The 24,892-nt window shown below is 38.8% G+C and overlaps 1 protein-coding gene and 1 long non-coding RNA gene across 7 annotated transcripts in view; one reads left to right on the forward strand and one right to left on the reverse strand.

Moving 5' to 3' along the window:
* The window catches only part of LOC123379712, a 31,284-nt gene extending 25,952 nt beyond the window's left edge, over positions 1-5,332 (reverse strand). Inside the window, exon 1 of the long non-coding RNA XR_006584584.1 lies at positions 4,916-5,332. This is a non-coding gene — a long non-coding RNA (uncharacterized LOC123379712). The remainder of the gene's footprint in view (positions 1-4,915) is intronic.
* SLC35A3 (solute carrier family 35 member A3) overlaps positions 1,180-24,892 on the forward strand; it is a 54,696-nt gene continuing 30,983 nt past the window's right edge. The window contains exon 1 of one of the 6 annotated variants that reach the window (XM_045036269.1): positions 1,180-1,358. In XM_045036269.1, coding sequence (XP_044892204.1) covers positions 1,224-1,358 — 135 coding nt within the window. In that variant the 5' untranslated portion in view covers positions 1,180-1,223. Of the gene's footprint in view, positions 1,359-1,380; positions 1,634-2,116; positions 2,139-3,632; positions 3,678-18,363; positions 18,606-24,892 lie in introns of those variants that run through there. The other 5 variants (XM_003990360.5, XM_019837501.3, XM_019837500.3 and 2 more) reach the window with 5 other exon arrangements.

Genomic DNA, 24,892 nt, shown 5'->3' on the forward strand with positions numbered 1-24,892 from the left:
TTTATATTAGCCATATTTTGTTTCCAAATTATTTGGACAAGCATTAAGATCTAATATATAGTTCAGCAGACAGCCTCTCCTCTGCTGTCCTGTCCACCACTCCCTTGGGTGTGTTCAATAAACTTCCATCTCCTTAAAAAAATATCTAATATATATTTCACCATCCAGGGATTTTCTCAAGGTCATAGTATAGAAAAATTTAAAGTCATTTCTTTTCCTTTTTTTCTCTTTTATTTAAAGTTTTATTTATTATTATTTTTAAGGTTTATTCATTTTTCAGAGACAGAGAGAGAGCATGAGGGAGGGAAGGGCAGCGAGAGAGGGAGACACAGAATGTGAAGCAGGCTCCAGGCTCTGAGCTGTCAGCACAGAGCCCAACAAGGGGCTCAAACTCACAGACCCTGAGATCATGACTTGAGCTGAAGTCAGATAGTTAACTGACTCAGCCACCCAGGCACCCCTAAAGTTTTATTTATTTTTTAAAGTAATCTCTACACCCCTTGTGGGTCTTGAACTCACCACCCACAGAGTAAGAGTCGCATGCTCCTCCAACTGAGCCAGCCCCAAGCCAGTTATTTTTCTAACACAGTTACTTAATTTTATTTTTCTGTTCTCTCCCTGTCTCTATGGAGGTAGTTTTAATCATGCGCAACACAAACAGATGCAGGCTTAATTTATCCAGGCATTGTGTTAAGAGGAAAGGGATAGTCCTGCCCTACTCTTTGATGACCAAACTGGATGTAGAATATTAATTCCAGCCTGTTCATTATCAGAATGGGCTGCTGTGGCTGGACGGTTTCCAACAAAGATATCAGAAGGACTTTAAAAGCTAGTGTTGTGTGAGGGATCCGTGAAGCCAGGAAGGGGTTAGTCCCCTAGGACTCTGAGATCCTCCGGACCCATGTGTCTTTTGTTGCTGTTGTTTCCTCCCCTCTCCTGGTTAATAGCACTAGGCGCATTACTGGCGCCGCTTTGGGCTGTCCCCAGACTCAAGGTGTCAGCCAGGGTGGGAGAAGGTGGTCATTTCCAACTCAAGAAGACTTCTTCCAGGCTCCTGGGTGGCAGACTGCTCCAGAGCTAATCTCGTTTTCAGTGACAGCCACAACTATTTGTACGGCCCGGTTTCCTGGATCCGCCTCCCCACCCCCTCTCGGGGTCCTTTGCCCCAAAGGACTTTGCCTTTCCTTTCCCAGTTGGACACCTGGCACCCTCCACAACCGGACATGCCTGCAGAAGCCCGCGGGCGGGAGCCGCTCCATCTGACTCTTCCACCCGGGACACATCCAGCAGGAGGCAGTGCCCGAGGTGGCGACGCGACAGTGAAGCCTGCACCGGGAGCTGCCCGCCGAGCTGCCCAGGTGCCTCGCTTTCGGGACAGAGCCGGCAAGTGCCAAGCTGGGGCCGCCGGAGCCGAGCCGGGAACTGCGTTTGCCCGGGCCGAGGCGGAAGCCGGAGCATTTGGGGGACGGGACCGCGGGAACCCGGAAACACCCGGGCCACACCAGCTGGCGGCGGCGAAGACGGCAGGAGCCGGCAAGCTCTGCGCGTCGGGGGTCGCGGGGGACCCAGCGGGGCTCCGGGCGGGGCTGAGTCGCCGCCCGGGGTGCTCGCAGCCGGCCGAGCTGCGCGGGAGGTGAGCGTGGCGCGCTCCTGGAGGGCGGCGGGCGCAGGGCAGCCGGCTGCTGCGGCGGCCGGCCGGGGCGCGAGAGGCTGCCGGCGGGGGGCTGGGGGGCGGGGGCCCGGGGCAGCTCCGGGAGGAGAAGGAGGGGGAAAAGGTGTGCGGGGGCGCTGATGGAAAGTCCGAGTGAAGGGGAGCGTGTCGAACTCAGCAAGGGTGGGAGCGGGTGAAGTGACGCGTTGTACCTCCGAGGGAAGACGTGCGGAATGTGCTGGGTGGAGGAGGGAAAAGGGCCCGAGGAAAGGGGTGTGTCAAGCGGCTGAAAACGGCGCTGTGAGCCTCAGAGCCCGGGGCGTGCGGAGCCAGGTGGCCCGTGGGCCCGGTTGGCGGTCATTCCTTCAGTGAACGAACCTTGGGCTCCTGCTCCGAGTGTAGCCTTGTGGTAGGCGCTGATCCACCAGACCAGGACCCTGCGCTCCAGAAGCTGCAGGGACTTCAGGAAATGGAAGTGCTGTCCTTGGTAAGGGTAGTACATAGGCAAGGGCTGTCCGAAGCTGGGTGAGATTAATATCAGAACAGGTTGTGTGTGTGTGTGTGTGTGTGTGTGTGTGTGTGTGCGCGCGCGCGCGCGCGCGTGTATGTTGGGGGAGGGTTCTGAGTGTCGAGGAAAGTAAGATGTTAACATTTATTTAAACCAACTAAACACCTCTCGGGAATGCTGGTTCACATGAGTTAAAGAATGATATTAGATGTAATGGGCCAAAAAAATAATAATAAATGTAATGGGCCTTGCTTAGCAAACCACTTACACTTCATTACTTTATAGTGGAAAAGACTGAATCTTTTATTATGGCCTATTACATGCAGTATTTGAAAGTGGAATCAGAGTTTTTGGTTTTCCGTCAGCATTCAGCTTGGATAGTTAAAGATGAAATGTGGTAGTTTCTCACTTGGTGCTCTTATTTTCATTGGTAAAACTCGGGTTGTTTCCTTTAAGGTAATGACTCTTTAAGTTTACATTTCTGGTCTTAACATTTCCTCCCACGTATAGATTCTACTTTTTTCAGCATTTCAATTTGCTTATCCCCTTTTTCATTCCCACTCCCTGGGTGTGAAATGTGGTGCTTCTGCCCTCTTACTTGCCCTATAGCAGTGACTTCCAAACTGAACTTGCTTCCCTCAATCTGCTCCTCTTCCAGTCACTCCCTTCCATACTGCTTCTTAAAGATAGGGAGCTTATGCAGTCCCTGGTTACTTCCCTCAGAAATATTCTGTGACCCTCTATTGGCTCCCAAACAAATGTAAAATGATTTATGGTGGCATTCAAACCCTTCAAAATTGGAGCTGTTCATAGCTCCACTCAGATCGATATGTCCTTTTCATTTTTTAAAATTACTGTATCCCACATAATTATATTTTTTAGCAAAACCACAGTACTTGCTTGGAAATGTTATTTCTGAACATGGTCTATGCCTACCTGCCTTGGTCTTTGCTTGTATCCTTTATTTTACAAGGAAGGTCTTCCTTACCATCTTTGTAGAAATTCTACTTATTCTTTAATGCCACCTTCTTTTAAAAAATATTTCTTATTAAGATATAATTGGCATGTTACATTATATTAATTTCAGGTCTACAACATAAGGATTTGATGTTTGTATATATTGCAAAATGATCACCACAATAAGTCTAGTTAAAGTTCATTACCACACATAATTACACATAAGAACTTTTAAGATCTACTCTCTTAGCAACTTTCAAATATATAATACAGTATTATTAACTGTAGTCACCATGCTGTACAATATCCCCAGGACTGACTTATTTTATTTATAACTGGAAGTTGACACCTCCTTTAAAAAAAATTTTTTTTAATGTCTATTTATTTTCTAGAAAGAGAGAGCAAGCAGGGGAGGGATCAGAGAGAGAGGGAGACACAGAATCAGAAGCAGGCTCCAGACTCTGAGCTGTCAGCACAGAGCCCGACATAGGGCTTGAACCCACAAAGGGCGAGACCGTGACCTGAGCTGAAGTTGGATGCTTAACGAACTGAGCCACCCAGGTGCCCCTATACCTCCTTCTTATAAAGCTTTTTGAAGTCTATTAGTCCAAAGTATTTTCTTTCTTTCTTTCTTTCTTTCTTCCTTCCTTCCTTCCTTCCTTCCTTCCTTCCTTCCTTCCTTCCTTCCTTCCTTCTTTTTTTTAGGTTTAATTTTGAGAGAGCAAGGGTGGGGTAAGGGCAGAGAAAGAAGGGGACAGAGGATCTGAAGCCAGCTCTGAGCTAACAGCAGCCAGCCCAGTCAGGGCTTGAACTCAGGAACCATGAGATCATGACCTGAGCAGAAGCTGGATGCTCAACCAACTGAACCACCCAGGTGCCCCCAAAATATTCTTTTTCTCTCGTGTGCTGAGCTTTGTAATTTTATAACACTTGTTAAATTTGTACTTTACTATGATTATTTGAGGAATTTATTTATACTATCTCAAAGATTTATTACTAGGGTCAAACATGGAACAGAAAAGCAATTTCAGGGGTACCAGGGTAGCTCAGTCAGTTAAGCGTCTGGTTCTCGATTTCAGCTTGGGTCATGATCTCCATGTTCATGGGTTTGAGCACCACATCAGGCTCTTCCCCCCGCCCCCCGCCCCTCCCTTGCACACAGGCTGTTTCTCTCAAAATATATACTTAAAAAAAAAAACTTTAAAAAGAAGCAATTTCAAATATAATATTATTAATAAAAATCTGAAATAAGATTATACCAAAACACAAGAATTAATCCTTGTCTCTAGGATTACTTGTATCACAATTTGTATCAAGTTGTTCAGCTTCAGTTTACAGGGCTTTAGCAAAAGGGCAGTTTTTGTTCTTAATGATTCCAAGTTGGAAGAGTGGGAGAAAATTGAAAATGTTAGTTTGGAGAGTCAGCCAGATATTGAAGGAAATTAGAAGAATTCAGGGTCCAGTCCGGTTTATAGGTAGGTAACAAAACCTCAAAGACATTGAACAGGACTAGTATCTGATATCCACAATACTGTGCTACAGAAATACAATTTCTTTTTCTCTACAGTATCTCTGTTTCTGCAAAGATAAACACAGTAAGACTAATTTGTTTGCAAAATAGTCTGGTTTCATGAAGCTTGGTCTGATTAGTTATGAAAGAATAGGGATTAACCATCTAGGCTCTTTTAAAGTCTGCTTTGCTGGAACTTTTCAGAAGGAGTCTCAGAGTGGACTTTTAAAAGCTTCTCAAGGCTGGGAAGCCAAGCCAAGGACTCACCATTAGACTTTGCCAGCAGTACCTTTAGAATTGGGTGAATTCCTCTCTTCTGTCTTCTAGAGGTTTCCAAGAGATCTTGAGGTTCTTGGGCCTGCTAGGAATTGACCTTCCTTACTCCCCTGGTGAGTTTAAGAACCCTGAAAGCAAGATACCAACTGGCTTTATTGTTTGTTTTTTGAAGGGACTTTATTGGCTCTATAAAGTCAATCTTAGTTCCTTAAAGCTGTCTGGTCATATCTAATATTACACCCATCCTTCTCAAATGTGACATTCCAGTCAAAACTTGGGCAGTATAGCCTGTGTTTCCAATTGTGTCTTGTTACTGGAGAACAGATTCTTATTCAACTTAAGCAAATAACTATGTTGTCATAAATTAAAAGTACTATGAGTTTCTGAATTCTGGAGGAACTAGATAAGAAGAAAAAGATAAATGTTTCAATTCTGTTTACAAAGGTACCCTTTACCAAATTGATGTAAATTATAGAAAGCTTGAGAGAAAAGGTTTCCTTAACTCTTTTATACAAAATGTTAAAGAACCAGTAATGTTTCAAACAAAAACTCATAAAAATTATAATCATCCTCATCTTTTTATTCCATCCCATTTAATTAATTCTTGTTTTGCTTGATCTTGGATTAGTAGTTTATGAATCTATCAGTTTTTTTTTCCATGGAGTTCTGGAAATTCTTCCCCAGTCCAATGGTATGATCTTAAAGTTATCAGAAACCGGTATTCTAGAGTACTTGTGAGAATCCTTTCCATGAATCTTTGAGGACAAGCATTTTTGGATTGTAGCAGCTTGTAAAAGCTTTCAGGAAAGCATCAGTGTAAAAAAAAGAACTATCTGTAACTGACAAGTCTTAAAATGGCCATTGTTAAAGATCTGAGGAGAGTTCATTTTAATATAGTTGACAAGGATATTTGGTTATTTCTGTGACACATATTTTAAGATGATAACTGAAATTATGACTGATAGCATTATACCAGGATAAATCAGATTTTTAAGGAACTTCATACAATTTCTGGAACCGTATTAATAACATTTATCCATACAGATATAACCTAAGAAGGTTAAATATCACTTCTTATTTGGCAATATTTTCTTTGTATATATATATATTTTTTTTAAGTTTTTTTTTAAAATTAATTTATTTTGATAGAGAGCATAAACTGGGGGGGGGGGGGGGGGTCTGCGAGAAGGAGAGACAGAATCCCAAGCAGCCTCTGGGCCATCAGTGCACAGCCCAATGCAGGGCTTGAACTCACAAACTTGAGATCATCATGATTTGGAAGCTTAACCAACTAAGCCACGCAGGCGTCCCTGACAATGTTTTCTATGTAATTTAACATATCAAATACACCTCATTAGTTTGACATCTTTCTTTTTATAAGGAGAGAGAATATATCTTTTGAGATGTTTCAGGGACCCTCTGGAACAAATCAAAGTTCTAGCTCAAAAAGACTTCATTTAGAACTTGATTTTTGGTAATTTTGCCAAACATATTAAGTTAAAGAAAAAAATTTTTAACGTTTATTTATTTTTGAGAGAGACAGAGTGCAAGGTGGGGGGGGGGGGGTGCAGAGAGAGACAGAATCTGAAGTAGGCTCCAGGCCCTGAGCTGTCAGCACAGAGCTGGATGCGGGGCTTGAACTCATGGACCATGAGATCATGACCTGAGCCAAAGTCGGACGCTTAACTGACTGAGGAACCCAGGCACCCCCAAACATATTAAGTTTTAAAATACATGATTAAATTGGATCATAGGTCCTATGAAACAATACTTCGTTATCCATTTAACCAAAGTGACAAACACATTGAAGGCAAATACTGAAAGTTACATAGTTATATATATTTACATATAATAAATATAAATGAACTCTTTTAATAGAAAAGACTCTGTTTTCTTAAGTAATCAAAGACCGGATAAAGAAAATGGGAAGTACAGGAAGTTATTTTGATAAAACATAGGATCTTTGTTTTCTAGGCACATTACTTAAAAGGTAAAGGAAGACTTTTCACAGTCTTATCAAGACAGACCCATAGTCCAAGAAAGCTTTGCTCTTTTAGAAGAGACAAGACTCAATTCTAGTTTTGCATCAATGTACTTTAGATATTAAGGCTCATTTTTATAACCCTTATAATTAACGCACTCAATTTTAGCCATCATGACCATTTGAAATAAGTATCTCCTCTACTCTCTTCCCAGCTTTCTATATCCGTTTAGTTTTTGTCTTTTATTCTGCTCTTTCTCATTCTAGAACAATGAATTATTCTATTTTAGGGCAAAATTACTCTTTTTTTTCCTTTAGCAAAAACATATCTCCATATCATATTTTTTTTCATACCAAAACACATCTTACTTTCCTTGTATATACTAAGTCCCCCCACCTTCTTCCTAGTATTTTAATTACATATATTAATTAGAATTCTTAACCTTAATTCTAGTGAAAACTAGGAAGTAATTGTGAAGTGTTTGTCATACACCAACATTCTGTACATTGGCAAATTTATGAATACTTCATTTCCTCATTTCTAGAGCTATATGCTTCTTCATGGTATAATTTTTTCATTGTTTTTCAACGTGGTACAAAACATGTTTGCGAACAGACCCAAATACCCCTGGTTGCTTTTTAATAAGAGGCAAAAAGTAGGTTAACTTACATTCAGTTATTAATGTTTCACCATTTTGCCTTATGTAGGATGATATACATATTCAGTGAATATTCATCATTTCACTTGACTTAGCAAAACTCTAAGGCTGTAAGTTACCAAAGATATTTGGTAAACTTTCAAGCAGACATATTATAAAAAAAAATTGTTGAAAAGTTCACTTATGAATTTTTATATTTTTTAACTTTTTTACATTAAACTTACAGTTATTTAATTTGGTTGTTTTAAGTAAATATGTTTAAATTATTCATGAAAATTTCATGAGATGGCAACTAGCCATCTTATTAAATTACTTTTCCTGCTGACCAATTTTGTAACACAGAGATAACATATGCTTATTTGAGTAGTAAACCCAGGTAGAAAAGCTGTATGTCTATTATATTTAATGCTGACAACTTTGGAGATATATCCATTTTTTGTTTGGCTGGTCTGTTGTTGGTCTTTTTTTGGTGGTTTTTTTTTTTTTTTTTTTTTTTTTTTGCGTTTTTGAACTAATTCAACAATATTCTTATTTGCCAAAGATTAACTGAGTCATGTGAACTTAAAATTTGAGTTAGTTTCTGTATTTCTCTGAGAGAATACTAAATTAATATAGCACTTCTTTTTTTTTAATTCAGTTAAATTGAGCTCTTTTACAAATTAATTTTGGCAAGACCATCCAAAGGTAGAAAAATGTCACACATCTAAAACATACAGAAAAACACAAATAGAGATCTTACAGCTTTTCTTTTAAATTCTTAAATTATTGTACCATGTGTCAGGTACAATAATATAAAACTCTCTAGTTTGTAAAAGAACAGTTGGGTCCAAATTGTGTTTATGGCAGATGGAAGAAGATAAGGTTACCTGCTCAGATGGCTAAAGCTTTTTACAATATTTGTTGAGAAGACTTTGAAGATTATTCATTTGCCCAGTTTCCAAATGCTCCATTTCCCTTTTCAGCATCAGGTAGTTGCTTCTGGGTAGTTGTCTCTGACTCCAGCTGCTTCAAGTTCAAGTGACAGTAGGCATCTGAGGGCTGAAGTGGGAAGGGAGAAGTCTTGCAGGTGGACAGACGGATGGAGGAAGTAGGGGCCTGAAGAATTCAGGGAACTGAATGGAAGATCTGAAGGTGGCGAAAAAAGGAAGGAGGAGCGGAAACCATGGGAAGGGAGAGAGGTCTTAGAGGAACAAGTTTGGGAAGATGTTAGGTTCCCCAAAGAAGCCAGTGAAGTTCCAGATTATCCTCAGCAAAATCATGCCAACAAGAGGGAGGTGGACAGAGTTGGCAGAGCATATGGTCAGCAGGGGTTCAAGAAGAGGTTTCAGTTGACTGTAAAGTTCCCATGGGAGGAACAGGATGAAATAGAACAAGAGCGGCCTTAAAAAACAAAAAACTCCCATCAGGCTCTGAATATCAGCTTCCAGTTAGGCTAACTTTTGACCAGAGAGCTCCTTTAAAAAATCCCTTCAGGGGGCGCCTGGGTGGCTCAGTCGGTTAAGCGGCCGACTTCGGCTCAGGTCATGATCTTGCGGTCCCTGAGTTCGAGCCCCGCGTCAGGCTCTGTGCTGACAGCTCGGAGCCTGGAGCCTGTTTCAGATTCTGTGTCTCCCTCTCTCTGACCCTCCCCTGTTCATGCTCTGTCTCTCCCTGTCTCAAAAATAAATAAAACGTTTAAAAAATTTTTTTAAAAATAAAAATAAAAAATCCTTTCAAATATCTCATTATCTGTCAGGTTTCAGCTGGGATAAACAGTAAATATTCCTGGCAGTATTGAACTCCTTTAAAAATACTTTTTTTCCAGGGCGCCTGGGTAGCTCAGTTGGTTAAACGTCCGACTTCAGCTCGGGTCACGATCTCGCGGTCCGTGAGTTCGAGCCCCGCATCGGGCTCTGGGCTGATGGCTCGGAGCCCGGGGCCTGCTTCCGATTCTGTGTCTCCCTCTCTCTCTGCTCCTCCCCCGTTCGTGCTCTGTCTCTCTCTGTCTCAGGAATAAATAAACGTTAAAAAAAAAAAAAATTTTTTTTTTCCTGGGATGCCTGGGTGGCTCAGTCAGCTGAGCATCCAACTTTGGCTCAGATCATGATTTCAGGGTTCGTGGGTTTGAGCCCTGCATTGGGCTCCATGCTGACATCTGGGAGCCTGGAGCCTGCTTTGAATTCTGTGTCCTCTCTCTCTGTGCCCCTCTCCTGCTCATGCTCTGTCTCTCACTCTCTCTCAAAAATAAACATTAAAAATAATTAAAAATAAATAAATTTTTTTTCTTTTTTTTTTTAAACCAAGGGTATACCTATCAAGTGACTCAAAACCAAAACCAATACCATTTATAACTTAATGCAAGAGACATCCCCAAAGAAGGTAGAAAAGTTGCAGCCCTCCAGAACCACTCCCAAAGATAGCCAAAAGAAAGAGACAACACGTCCCCACCTCATCCTACCTCCCCCCCCCCCACAGCTGGCAACAGTCAGTAGGATGCTAGTTTCCAATGGGATGTGACCCACATTTCTGTGAAGCTCCTATTCTATATTCTGTATTCTTATATTCTTATTCCATATTCTTCTGGCTCCTAACCTGATGGTTGAGCCACTTACACACTCAAGAACCAATAACCAGCATGCCCCAGGCAAGCAGAAAGCCAAGCCAAATTCTCAGGGCACAAAATGAGGCAAATAGGAAAGTAATAGCTGTACCTTGGGAGACAAGGATCAGTAACCAATGGGTACCCCAAACCAAATTCCCAAGACTGTTAATTCAGAGAACTAATATTTACAAGTGTTTTTCTTCTGCTAATCTGAATTTGGAAAGGAAAGGACAGTGAAATTTTACCTTCCTCTCTGGACTGGGCATTACTGACAAATCAAGGAGAGCTGGTTTTGTAAGATTTCTTACCGTTTCTGGCTTCTGCCAGTTCTTCTGGGGTCCATCTGTAAGCTCTAGAGTGAGCAGGGTGTCTCAGCAATCCCATCCTTTGCCACCAGGGGACATATAGGGGAGGAAAATAATTTTCCCTCCGATATTCTGAGTTCCTAGCTAAGACCGTTACAATAAAAGATTAACAGGAGAAAAACAGTTTATTAACATGTGTTCTCCATGTATACAAGGTATACATACACACTCAGGGAAAATTAGAAACTCATAGAAATAGCTTTAGCATTCAGGATTAAATACCATTTTAAGAGGGCAAAGAAAAGGGACATGTAGGTTTCATAGGGGAGAGTAAGTGATTTTTAGGAAAGATGAATGGGCCCTTAGAAGAACAGATTAGAGGTAAGATAGTTTGTGACAAGGTTTATCTGGGTGTGGTGTTAATTTCTAATCTGCTCTCCCATAGTGACTCAATCCTCCCTGGTTGATGAAACTCCTTTGGGGAGGGGATTTATGACAACTGAGTTCCTTTTAGAGGATTTGTTTTTAGGCAGATAAGGGAGGTTTGGGGAAAGCCTCCCCTGCTTTTGCTGTTAAAAATTGTTAAATGCCCAGGGGCACGTGAGTGGCTCAGTCAGTTAAGCATCTGACTCTTGATTTCTGCTCAGGTCATAATCTCACAGTTTCATGGATTTGAGCCCTGCATCAGGAACACTGTCAGTGCAGAGCCTGCTTGGGATTCTCTGTCTCTCTCTCTCCACCTCTCCCCAACTCTCAATCTCTGTCTCAAAAATAAATAAATGAACAAACATTAAAAAATCTTTTTTCTAAGTACCTACAACTGAAAACAGCCAATATGCTAAAGTGGCATATTTTTGGGGTGACATGTTCTATTTCCTTTCATCCCCATTGTATAGATGAGAATATTAAAGGTCAGACAGGTCAAATAATTGACCGTAGGGTCTACACACACTGTTTACACTGTGTCAGTTATATTTGAAATGGTTATAATTTGTATCCTCAGATGTGCCTTTCACTCAGTAGGAACTCAATATGATGAATGCATGACTGGATAAACATTAGAACCAACTCAGTTGGTTAAAGCCCAATCTTATCATTCAGTAGCTGTGAAGTACAACTTTTGAACTTCTTTCCTTCTGAAAGTTTTAGAGAAGGAACTTTCTATTTGATATTAATCTGTGGAATTTTTGTGCATGTTTAGAAACTACAAAAAAATTAAGAGTAAATTCATGATCTGTCTGGGTAACTGAAATCAAACCAACAATTACTAATGTCATTGAACATCTCCATTTGAATATTATCAAACCAGCAGTTAATATTTTTATTCATGTGTATGAATTTATTATTAAAGTTCAGATCAATGTGAATTGGTAGTGTAACATTAGATTTTGACCCTCTAAACAGCAAGCATATTCTAAGTATATTCAACTTGTCTCCTTTAATGAAAGAGTGTAGTGCTGTGGTTATATATTTTTAGTGGATTTTTAAGTGTCTTTGCTATGTAGATTTGAGAGTGTTTGGTATACAATATGAGAGTTTTTACTTTATAAGCTTGAATGTTACCCGGCTTCTCTATCTAAATTGGCTACTCAGAATTCTTATTAGTGTATCATTTTTTAGATACCACTCAAAACCCAAAGAACCAGTTGCTGTCTGAAGATAAATGTTTTGATTGAAAAAGTATGCAGGATCAGGTAATATAGTAGAAATTAGAGCTTAAGATGAAGCAGAAACTCTTAGGTCACAACAGGTAAAATGCTAAAAAAAAAAAAAAAAAAACAAAACACATTTTAATAAGAGAGTGCCTACATACAACTTTACACCTGCTTTACCTACTTTTTCTGTAAAAGTTGGATGTGAAGTTTTTTCTAAACTCATGTATTCTTTAAAGCCAATTTTAAACATTTCTAGTAGTATTTTTTAACATGAGTAAATCTTATAAAGATATTCAATGAATATTCAAATAAAGCATTGTATTTTAACCATTTTATCTGATTGATACCTTGTAATCCTCATAACTGTGCCACATGTGGGGTACATACTGTTTTTCCTCCGTATTATACATGAAGGAGAGGAGGGACAGAGAGGTTAAATAGTTTGCTTTATTTATCAAGTGGTGGGGACAGAATGTGAAATTAGGCAATCTGAGTCCAGAGGCATACTCTAATTTACTATGCTGACTGTCCCTCTAAAACTTAGACTTCCTTAAACACTGAGCCTTCACTGTGAAGACCATGCAAAAGACTTACTGCAAAAACTCATAAGCCATGAATTGGTAGCTTTGAAAGAAGTCTTGCTTTGTATTTGAGCTCTGACATGTTATGCAAGGCAAATTATATACTTAATATCTCAGAACCTACAGTTTTAAATCTATAAAATGAGTGATTCCTCCTTTTACAGATTAAATGAGATTTATTTATTTTAAATTATTTTGTTTTTGGTTTATTTTTTGAGAGAGCAAGGGAGGAGCAGGGGAGGGGCAGCCCAAACAGGCTGCACATAGCACAGAGCCCGATGCGGGACTCGAACCCACAAACCATGAGATCATAACCTGAGCCGAAATCAAGAGTGGGACACTTAACCAACTGAGCCACCCAGGCGCCCCCAGATTAAATGAGATTTAAATGTGATGATGCCTGTAAAGCACCTAGTGCCATATCTGATGAGCTGTAGGGTGCTCAGTAAATGTTCTTTTATTAATTCAACATCTCTCGTGAAGTTACAATTATTAGAAAACATTTCATGAGAACCAGTTTCTGCATGGGTGCCTCTACCTTTTATTTATTATACTGAGAGACTTAATTCACAAGGATCATTCTAACCTTCTGAGAATTTACTTATTGTGGAGTTTACTTATTTTATAAATCCAATACAGAGTAAACGCCTAGTATGTGATAGGCACAGGTAAGGAAATGCAAGATATACAATGATAAATGAAACACAGAAGTGCATATATGTCAACAAATTAGATTAATAAAATTTATAAGTGGTATTATAAAATACAAGTATAAAATTACATTGGAATATAGTAGAGGGAAGGCTTCAGTCTCCTTGAAACTTAGGAAAATTTCACTGAGAGTAGACTTGTATCTTAAGGCCTATAAATGTACAAGTTCTACAGGTAAAGAAGAGGAAAAGTGTTTTTTAAAAAGGGATATTTGTTCAGAGAATGCACGAAGAAAAGTGTCTGAGACAGGTCATAGTTTATGGCAGGGAATTTAGGTTGGGGCCAGATTTGTGAGGGGCTGTGTTATATGAGTTTGTACTGTATCTTCTATTGGTAGGGAGTTAGTTAAATTTTACAAAAAGAGAAGGAATGTGATCAGGTCTACAGTTTATTAAGACGTCGGCTATATGGAGGATAGAGCTGTGAGAGTCTGAAGGCTGTCCCATCAGTTAGTAGGCAGAGTGCCATGAGACTTGAACAGTAAATATTGAATAAGCATAACCAAAATGTACTCATAATCCGTGTATGAACCCATATATACGTAATCTCCTAAGACTGTAGGCTTACCTGGGAGTGGTTGCAATTTCCTGTTTAGAAAGGGCGGTGGTTAAAAAAACCACCACTACACAGAATTTGAATTCTAATAGTGGAATTTTGTCCTTAGGGGAGGGTGGTAATCTTTCCTTAAATACCCAAGCACAGTTAATAGCTAGAGTTAAAAAAAAACAAAATTTGTCCTTGACAGCCTGTCAAACTATAAACCCATAAATACCAGCTCATTCTATATGTTCTAATTTCAGTTAAATTATTTTAAACATGTTTTTCTAAAATTTTTACCATTTGTGAGTGGTGCAAAGAAAAACATCTTAAGGTCCCTGATCTTTCAGGTTTTTCCTCAGGCTGAATTAAATAAATGGCTAAACATCATTCTTGATTATCCTTGTACATTTTAATACTTAAACATTTGAAAAATGCTGTAACCTTGTTATTAATGTTAGTGCTTGGGTAATAACACTTATAGAATTATTATATTATGTTTGGTTTTCTGCATATATATAGATATGTTTTAGATGGCATGTTCTGACTCATGTAGTATAACTTTAACTGGACAATAAATCATGTTTATTTTTAAAATTTTTTTTAAACTTTTATTTTTGAGAGAGAGACAGACGTGAGCAGGGGAGGGGCAGAGAAAGAGGGAGACACAGAATCCAAAGCAGGCTCCAGGCCCTGAGCTGTCAGCACAGAGCCCGACGCACAGGGCTTGAACTCACAAACAGATCGTGACCTGAACTGAAGTCAGACACTTAACAGACTGAGCCACCCAGGCGCCCTGGACAATAAATTGTGTTTAAAGGAGTCAATTTGAAAATAGTCTAGTGTGAACAGAAAATTTTAGATTGGGAATTGTTTTCTAGTTTATAAACTATATCTGATTATCTGCTATTAATATTTTAGGTTATAAAAAACAAAGACATGAATAAAAATATGATGATCTGTGTATTCTTTGTCTTTCATGTCCTTTAAGATAAGAAAGAAATGGATGTTTTCTAAAATAAGCACTAGTAGAAGAATTACTTTGTAACATTTAGTTAAGTCCTTACCTTCCTTATAGAAATGTTATTAACCATTTAGTTCTGTGAACCAAGTGGATGGGCTTCAAATTTTCCATGACAGAACATCACTAGAGTAATATCTTATTTATTTGGTATCCTTGGTTTTTTTTCTGAGTCTGGCATTTATTTTTAAAAATATTTATTAAGCACAAACTGTGTGAGAGGAACTGTTATATGCACTCTTCAATGTAAACCAGTTTTCCTGGTAACTGATTTATTCATTTGAGTACTGAAAACTTAATTTTATTTTCTTAAAAAAATTTTTTTTTAACATTTATTCAATTTTGAGAGACAGAGAGTAAGTGGGGAAGGGGCAGAGAGAGAGGGAGACACAGAATCTGTAGCAGGCTCCAGGCTCTGAGCCATTAGCACAGAGCCTGAGACGAGGCTCAAACTCACAGACCTGCGAGGTCATGACCCCAGCTGCAGTCAGATGACGCTTAACTGACTGAGCCACCCCGGTGCCCCTGAAAGCTTAATTTTAACCAGTCTTCCTCCTAAACATTTTAAATGCTTTCTGCCTAAGTAGACATAGAATGGAGAACAATTAAAAATTTAAAATATAGATTCTTGTATTGATTTCCTGTGGTTGCTGTAACAAATTATCCCAGCTTGGTTGCTTAAATGAAGAGAAATCTGTTCTCCCAGAATTCTGGAGGCCAGAACTCCAAAATCAGTATCGTTAGGCCGATAATCAGAGAGGCTGGTAATCAAAGACTCTGGAGGCTCTAAGGAAGTATCCATTCCTTTCTTCTCCCAGTTTCCTTCCTTGGTTTGTGGCTGCATTACTCATGGACAAGGCCAGCATCTTCAAATCTCTCTCTGGATCCATCTTCACACTGCCTTCTCCTCTTACGTATTTGTGTTCTCCTTTTCTGTCTGTCTTTCATAAGGACACTTGTATTTAGGGCTCATTTAGCTAATCCAGGATAATCTTCCTGTCTCAAGATCCTTAACTTAATTTCATTTTAAAAATCCCCTTTTCCAAATAAGGTATCATTTACAAGTTCTAAGGATTAGGACCTTTATCTTTGGGGGCCATTATTCAGCCTACTACAATCCTCAGACGTATTTTAATATCTGGACATGTGCTAGGATATAGAGATTGTAAAAATATATAGAATGTAGGATCCTGGGGCCCTATAAAGTTGTAAAGTCAATTTGCTTTTTATTTCAAGTCCTTGACAGGATCAGACTTTGGATTTCTTTTTCAGAAATACTGACTTTGTAGCTAAAAGAGATAAGTTGTTTTAAGGCAGTCATGGAAACTTTCTGATACCTTACTTGAACCATGGTCTGTGAATTTAGGGTCTCAAGTTCATTATTTTTTTTTCTCCAAGTCTTCTAGTTACCTTGGAAACAACAAATGAACACCATTAGATGCCAATTTCCAGTAAAATGTTTGTGGCAGCAACTACTTGATCACCTAAAGCCTTATGTTGATTATAGGTATTTATAGACGATAATTTTTTTAAGTTTATTTATTTATTTTGAAAGAGAAAGAGAATACCTGTGCACACACTGGTGGGGAAAGAGCAGAGAGAGGGGGAGAGAGAGAATCCCAAGCAGGCTCCACGCTCAGTGAGGACTTGACGTGGGGCTCCACGATCGTGAGATCATGACTTGAGCTGAAATCCAGAGTCAGACACTTAACCAACTGAGGCACCCAGGTGCCCCTACAGGGAATAATTTAATTTCTGCCTTAACATGATGAACTACCAGTGGCTCCTTACCACTGGTAATAGGATCATTAATGGCCTTAAATCTAGTCAGGTCAGAAAAGTGATTCCAAATTACTATCACTGTAGTTCTGTTACCCTAGAAACCACATTTGGTACCAAAAATTGTATCAGGGTTCAATAGAGAAACAGAACCCTTGACTATTATAGAATAAGGGATTTATGATAGGAATAAGACCTGTGAACTGTGAGAGAAGCAGGGGAAGTCACGGTCAAAAAAGAGAGTGGTGAAGGATTACTGAGAAGTCACTAAGCAGCCTTCCTGAAAGACTAGTGTGTATACTCAAGTCAGAGCTTTCAAAACCATCTAGGAAGGAAAGCATGTCCTGTAGCCAGAATAGGATCCTGTAATGGAGCTGGTGGGAGAGTTTAGAGAAAGCTATCCTCTCTTTGTAGCTGTCTTTCACTGTCCACAGTCAAGAGTCTGGTGGAGAGCCTGAGTCCACTCTTACGCAGTAGGATCAGCAGTTGTGAGGAAGAGCTGACCCAGTGCAGGGAAGAGTGAAGATAACTGGAATCTGTTTCTCTGTTTCTGTTTTACCACATGTAATCCTGCAAATTTTCTGAGTGTAATGGCTCTTGCATCACTCTTGTCTTCCTAGTTTTGTGCGGACTTTGTGTTTAGCCAGTTCTAACCTAGCACCATACAGAGTAAGGGACTGTTTGAGTTTATGAGTTTAACGAAGTTGACATAAGGTATCATAATTTTCCTATGATGTTTTTCTCTAGCACCTTAGGTTATAGCAGTTTACATACTTATATTATTTCTTTTTTTCTTTAAGTTATAATGTTTATTTTTGAGAGAGCACGTGCACGCATGGGGGAGGGGCAGAGAGAGAGGGGGACAGAGGATCTGAAGCAGGCTCTGCGCTAACAGCAGAGAGCTCAATGTGGGGCTCAAACCCACGAACCATGAGATCATGACCTGAGCCAAAGTCGGACACCCAACTGACTGAGCCACCCAGGCGCCCCTCTTTTTTTTTTTTTTTTTTTTTAAATTTGGGAGAGCAAGTGTGTGTAAGTGGAGTGGGGTAGAGGGGCAGAGGGAGAGAGAATCTTAAGCAGGCTCCACGCTCAGCATGGAGCCCAACGTGGGGCTTGATCCCATGACCCATGAGATCATGACCCAGTTGCCCCTCAAAGGGGATCTTAGAGCTATACTGTTTTCCAAATGACTGATATTATATAAAGAATACAATAAATAATACTGAACAATTTTAAATCTAAAAATTAGAATGCAAATACGTTTTATATTTGTATAATTGAAGAAATATTTGAGTACTATTGATTTTACTGAATGTAAGAATGGAAATTCTGTAGTCCTGAAAGAACAAGTTAAAAATTGACAGTACTATTATTTATATATAGGTGATATTGCCTTAGGTAAACAGACATTTGACACGTTGAGGAAGAAAGGGAAGGAGAAACAATGAAAAGTTGTTTTACTTAGATTGTAATAGGAACTTTAGATAGTAAAGAGTTGGTTGTTAAGTGTTACTGAGCAGGATTGTGCTTTTCCTTAAGCACTTAAAAGTGAACTAATTTAGTGGAAGTTACTATTTCTATCATAGAAACAAAATTGATTATACCAATAATGTAAATTATCTTCAGTTCATTTTTCTTTCACTTTAATAAAGAAAGCTTTTGGATTTTCCACAGGATTATTATGGATTTCAAGCATAACATATTGTTGCTACTTTTAGGGAATGCAGTAGCAACGTTTGAGGTAATTTGAAAGGAAGATATATAGATGCCAGTGTCAGAAGTAGAGGCAGTTGTGATAAATTTTATTTGTCATTATTTAGCATACAGTTATAGGTTGCAGTTTTAAAGTTTGGCATCATGGAGGATAATGGACAAAAAGTTGCAACTGAGGTCAGTATTTCTATATGTATTTATTTACTTTTTCTGTTCACACTTGGGAAAATCTTAAAAGATCTGTTTTTACCAATAGATATTTCTGACTAGAATATAATATGAACTTATATTTTCCTGTCACTTTGTAATTTGTGTGTTTTCATATGTACTGTATTCTGTCATTAACAGCTAGTAGATTATTATATTGTACTTAGGGAGTATATTTCAGAACTACTGTTTAGAAAATGTAAATATAGCTTACTCTAAAAACCGTAAGTTAAGAAATTTAGTCTTTTATTTTTACAATAGAAGGAAAATTGATGTGCAGAATTTCTTAGGTACTTAGTTGTCTGTATAAAAATCTATGTAAATTTTATTACAGTTTAAAAATACTGACTAAACATTTGGTCTCTTAGGACTTTTAGTAGCTGGAGATGCATCAGCAAAATACCAATATGGTTATTATTATTATTATTATTTTAAATGTTTATTTATTTTGAGACAGATTTTGCCTGCATGCAAGTGAGGAAGGGGCAGAGAGCGAGGGAGAGAAAATCCCAAGCAGGCTGCACGCTATCAGCATGGAGTCCAGCACGGGGCTCAATCCCAAAACTGTGAGATCATGACCTGAGCCAAAATCAAGAGTCAATCACCTCAACCACCCAGGGGCTCCCAGATATTATTGTTGCAGTAGAAACAATGAGCTTCATATACAGACCTAAAGATTATACATATACATAGTAAGCTTATGGAATAAGTCTGTAGCCAGACTGATTTTCAGATTTACACACAAGGCCTTATCTAAGTCTGAAAAGATGAGTAGAGATTATTGGTATATAACGTTTTGAAGATTTCAAAACTTAGTTAATGCATATCTAATGTAATTAATGATGGTTTATGCAACTAATTTCTCACTAATCCTGACTAATTTGGAGGTAGAGGTGGTAGCAGAAGTGTACATTAATGATACTTCATGTAATGTGTGTTGTTTAAAAAATGTAAGCCTTTAATTCAGAATTGGCTGACAATGCATTATAAAGCAAGGATCTTTGGAAGCTATTTTAAAGAAAATTAAAGACATCTAATTAGCATATCAGATGTACTTAATTTGTACCTTCTAGTGTGTTTGTAAAACCTTTTTGTTCTTGGGGCACCTGGGTGGCTCAGTCTGAGTGTCTTGATTTTGACTCAGGTCAAGATCCCAGGGTCATAGGATGGAGCCCAGTGTCTAGTCCCCCCTACCTTCAGGCTCCCTGGCTAAGCATAGAGCCTGCTTAAGATTCTCACCCTCTGTTCCTCTCCCCTACTTGCACTCTCACTCTCAAAATAAAAAATAAATAACTACCAAGAACCTCTTTGAACTCTAAAGAGGCTTACTAATATTTTTTTGTACAAAGTGCAAAAATATTTTAATTAAGCCATCATCCAAACTCATCAAGTTGCAGTGAATGAAGTTATGTTGTACATATGTTATAAAATGGGATTTAAAAATAATAAAACTAGGAGTGCCTGGATGGCTCTGTCAGTTAAGTGTCCAGCTCTTAATTTTGGCTAAGGTAATGATCTCATCGCTTGTGAGTTTGAGCCCTGCATCAGGCTCTGCATTGACTGTGTGGAACCTGCTTCAGATTCTCTCTTCCTTTCTCTCTTTGTCCTTTGCCTGCTCGTGTTCTCCCTCTCTCTCAAAATAAATAAGTAAACTTAAAAAAAATAATAAAAAATAAGAAAACTAAAAATAAATAAATGAATAAATAAAAATAAAACTAACTTTATAAATACCAAATTTATAACAATTCAGAGGAAAAACAGTGATTGGAAAGCAAGTGCAAGTTCTATTAGAGTGACTAACCAAACCCTGAAATATCCCTTGTGCAAAGGACTTTTATTTTATTATTATTTTTTTAAATGTAATTTACTGTCAAATTGGCTAACATACAGTGTGTACAGTGTGCTTTTGGTTTTGGCGGTAAATTCCCATGGTTCATCACTTACATATAACACCCAGTGCTCATCCCAACAAGTGCCCTCCTCAATGCCCATCACCCATTTCCCCCCTTCCCCAACCCTCCCATCAACCCTCAGTTTGTTCTCTGTATTTAAGAGTCTCTTGTGGTTTGCCTCCCTCCCTCTCTGTAACTTTTTTTCCCCCTTCCCTTCCCCCATGGTCTTCTGTTAGGTTTCTCAAGTTCCACATATAAGTGAAACATATGATATCTGTCTTTCTCTAACTTATTTCACTTACCATAATACCTTCCAGTTCCATCCACGTTGCTGCAAATGGCATGATTTCATTCTTTCTCATTGCCAAGTAGTATTCTGTTGTATATGTAAACCACATCTTCTTTATCCATTCATCAGTTGATGGACATTCGGGCTCTTTCCATAATCTGGCTGTTGTTGAAAGCTCTGCTATAAAAATTGGGATACATGTGCCCCTGTGCATCAGCACTCCTGTATCCTTTGAATAAATCTAGTAGTGCTATTGCTGGGTCATAGGGTAGTTCTATTTTTAATTTTTTGAGGAACCTCCACACTTTTCCAGAGCGGCGGCACCAGTTTGCATTCCCACCAGCAGTGCAAGAGGGTTCCCGTTTCTCCACATCCTCGCCAGCATCCGTAGTTTCCTGTGTTGTTCATTTTAGCCGTTCTGACAGGTATGAGGTGGTATCTCGGTGTGGTTTTGATTTGTATTTCCCTGATCATGAGTGACATTGAGCATCTCTTCATGTGTTGGTTGGCCATCTGGATGTCTTCTTTGGAAAAGTATCTATTCATGTCTTCTGCCCATTTCTTCACTGCATTATTTGTATTTCAGGTGTTGAGTTTGGTAAGTTCTTTATAGATTTTGGATACTAACCTTTTATTCGATATGTCATTTGCAAATATCTTTTCCCATTCTGTCGGTTGCCTTTTAGTCTTGTTGATTTTTTCCTTTGCAGTGCAGAAGATTTTACCCTTGATGAGGTCCTAATAGTTCATTTTTGCTTTTAATTCCCTTGCCTTTGGGGATGTGTCGAGCAAGAAATTGCTGTGGCCAAGGTCAAAGAGGTTGTTGCCTGTTTTCTCCTCTAGGGTTTTGATGGTTTCCTGTCTCACATTTAGGTCTTTCATCCATTTTGAGTTTATTTTTGTGTATGGTATAAGAAAGTGGTCTAGTTTCATTCTTCTGCATGTTCCTGTCCAGTTCTCCCAGCACCATTGGTTAAAGAGACTGTCTTTTTTCCATTGGATGCTCTTTCCTGCTTTGTCAAAGATTAGTTGGCCATACATTTTGGGTTCAATTCTGGGTTCTCTATTCTATTCCATTTGTCTTTGTGTCTGTTTTTGTGCCAATACCATACTGTCTTGATGGTTACAGCTTTGTAGTAGAGGCTAAAGTCTGGGATTGTGATACCTCCCACTTTTGTTTTCTTTTTCAATATTACTTTGGATATTGGGGTCTTTTGTGGTTCCATACAAATTTTAGGATTGCTCTAGCTTTGAAAAGAATGCGTGTGCAATTTTGATTGGGATTGCCTTGAAAGTGTAGATTGCTTTGGGTAGTATTGACATTTTAACAATATTTATTCTTCCAATCCATGAGCATGGAATGTGTTTTTTGTTTTTGTTTTTGTTTTTTTCCATTTCTTTGTGTCTTCTTCAATTTCTGCAAAGGACTTTTAGAAGTACTAGCAGTGTGGGGTACCTAGGTGGCTCAGTCGGTTGAGTGTTTGACTCTTGATTTCAGCTTAGGTCATGATCTCATGGTTTGTGGCATTGAGCTCCACGTTGGGCTCTGTGCTGAAAGAGTGGAGCCTGCTTGGAATTCTCTCTCTCCTCTGTCCCTGCCCTTCCCTCTACTCATGGGTGCATTCACATGTGCATACTCTCTCTCTCTCTCTCTCTCTCTCTCAAAATAAATAAAACATTAAAAAAAAACAGTATTGGCAGTATGATTGGTGTATCAAATCACACATACACAAAGATTGCATTTATATATTGTTGTTATTTAATACAGTAATTAGACAAATAATTGTACAATAGTTCATTATTATATGTGTTATATATTACTATATACACTCAAAGTTTATAATTTAAAAATTCAGTCAGGGGAGCCTAGCTGGCTCAGTAGATTTACCATCTGACTCTTGATTTTGGCTCAGGTCATGATCCTAGGGTCATGGGATTGAGCCCCACATCAGGATCTGCTCTGAGTGTGGAGCCTGCTTAAGGTTCTCTCTCTCTTTCTCTCTCCCTCTGCTCCTCTCTCCTGTTCGTGCACACACACACTCTCTCTCTAAAGTGAAACAAAATAATAAAATAAAAAGAAAAATTCAGGCAAAAGTTAAAAAAATTTTTTTTTTCCCAATGTTTATTTTTGGGACAGAGAGAGACAGAGCATGAACGGGGGAGGGGCAGAGAGAGAGGGAGACACAGAATCGGAAACAGGCTCCAGGCTCTGAGCCGTCTGACGCGGGGCTGGAACTCCCGGACCACGAGATTGTGACCTGGCTGAAGTCGGACGCTTAACCGACTGCGCCACCCAGGCGCCCCCAGGCAAAAGTTTTAGATGAAAAAATTGAAATTAGATTAACAGAATTGTGTGTTTATGTGTGTTAGAACTGGAAGAGACTTGAAAACTCATATAAAATGTTAAATTTTAGAAAAAGAGCTTAAAATTCTTGTGGCTTATATAATGTTTAGAAACGACTTTAAAAATTTTAAGAAAATTTATAAATTTATTTTTTTTAATTTTTTTTCGAGAGAGAGAGAGAGCGCGCGCGCTCTTGCAAGCACAAGTGGGGGCGGGGCAGAGAGAGAAGGAGACACAGAATCCAAAGCAGACTCCAGGCTCTGAGCTGTCAGCACAGAGCCTGATGCACAGGGCTCAAACTCAGGAGCCTTGAGATCATGACCCGACCCAAAGTTGGATGCTCAACCGGGTGAGCCACCTAGGTACCCCTAAATTTAAATTTTTAAAAGGAAAAGAATGCTAAATGTTTATCAGTAGGAAAATGGGTAAATAAATAAAAGGTCTACTCATTTGATGGAACATTGGAGTTGTTAAAAGCAATGAGCTAGGTCTGTGTATCAGATGCTGAATAAAGTAAGGAAAATGCTGAATAAAGTATGCAGTTTGTTGTTATGTATATATATTAAAGTACTTATGGCTTATTATATCTATATATGTATAAAGAATTTTTAATAGTAGACTAGAAATATATACTCTAAACTCATAATAGGTTCCTACTGAGGAGGGGGAAAGGAATGGGATTTAGAGTTGTGGCTTATTGGGGGACTTTGACTTTAATCACTTTAATCGTAATGTTATTCCTTTACAAAAGGGAAGATAAACAAATGTGACAAGATTGAGACTTATCAGTTCTGGGTGATGTAATCATAGATGTTATGTTCTTGGTACTTTTGTTTTTAAAAATTTATTTTTAATGTTTATTTATTTTTGATAGAGAGAGAGCATGAGGAGGGGAGGGGTAGAGAGAAAGAGGGAGACACAGAATCCAAAACAGGCTCTAGGCTGTGAGCTGTCAGCACAGAGCCTGACACAGGGCTCGAACTCACAAACTTCAATTTCATTACCTGAGCCAAAGCCAGATGTTTAACCATTTGAGCCACCCAGGTGCCCTGTTCTTGGTACTTTATTGAATTTTAACATTCCATTTTTTTCCTTCAAGAAAGGAAAGGAAAAGGTGGAACTTTGTGATTATAAGACTTTATTTTCCATGTAATAAAGAAGCCCAAAAGGTTGTTAGAATACTTTTAAGTGGAAATATGAAATGGTCTAGGTGCTTTATTTCACCTTTGCTACTAAAGTCCTGGGGTTTAGGGTTTTCCAAAAAACTGAAATAAAAATTATTGACAGAATCTATACCAGATATAGATGTTTTTGGGTAATTGATGATGGTTGAAGTTTTTACTAATTAAGTTTTCTACATTTTTCTTATTTTTAATATTTTATTTCTTCATTTGTTTATTTTAGAGAGAGAGCATGAGCAGGATTGAGGGGCAGAGAGAAAGAGAGAGAGAGAGAGAGAGAGAGAGAGAGAGAGAGAGAGAGAATGAGAGCGAGAATCCCAAGCAGGCTCCACATTCAGCGTGGAGCCTGACGCAGGGCTTGTGACCTGAGCCATAATCAAGAGTCAGAGGCTCAACTGACTGGACCACCCAGCCTTCCCAGTTTTCAACATTTTTAAAAGAATATACTGGCTTTTTAAAGTAATTAAAAGTATTAAATGCTATTTTCAAAAAACAGAAGAAGCCAAAACAAAGCCATCAGAATGAAATAGTGTCATTTACTTTAGTAATCA

The sequence above is a fragment of the Felis catus genome, chromosome C1 (genome assembly GCF_018350175.1).
Source record: "Felis catus isolate Fca126 chromosome C1, F.catus_Fca126_mat1.0, whole genome shotgun sequence".
NCBI lineage: Eukaryota > Metazoa > Chordata > Mammalia > Carnivora > Felidae > Felis > Felis catus.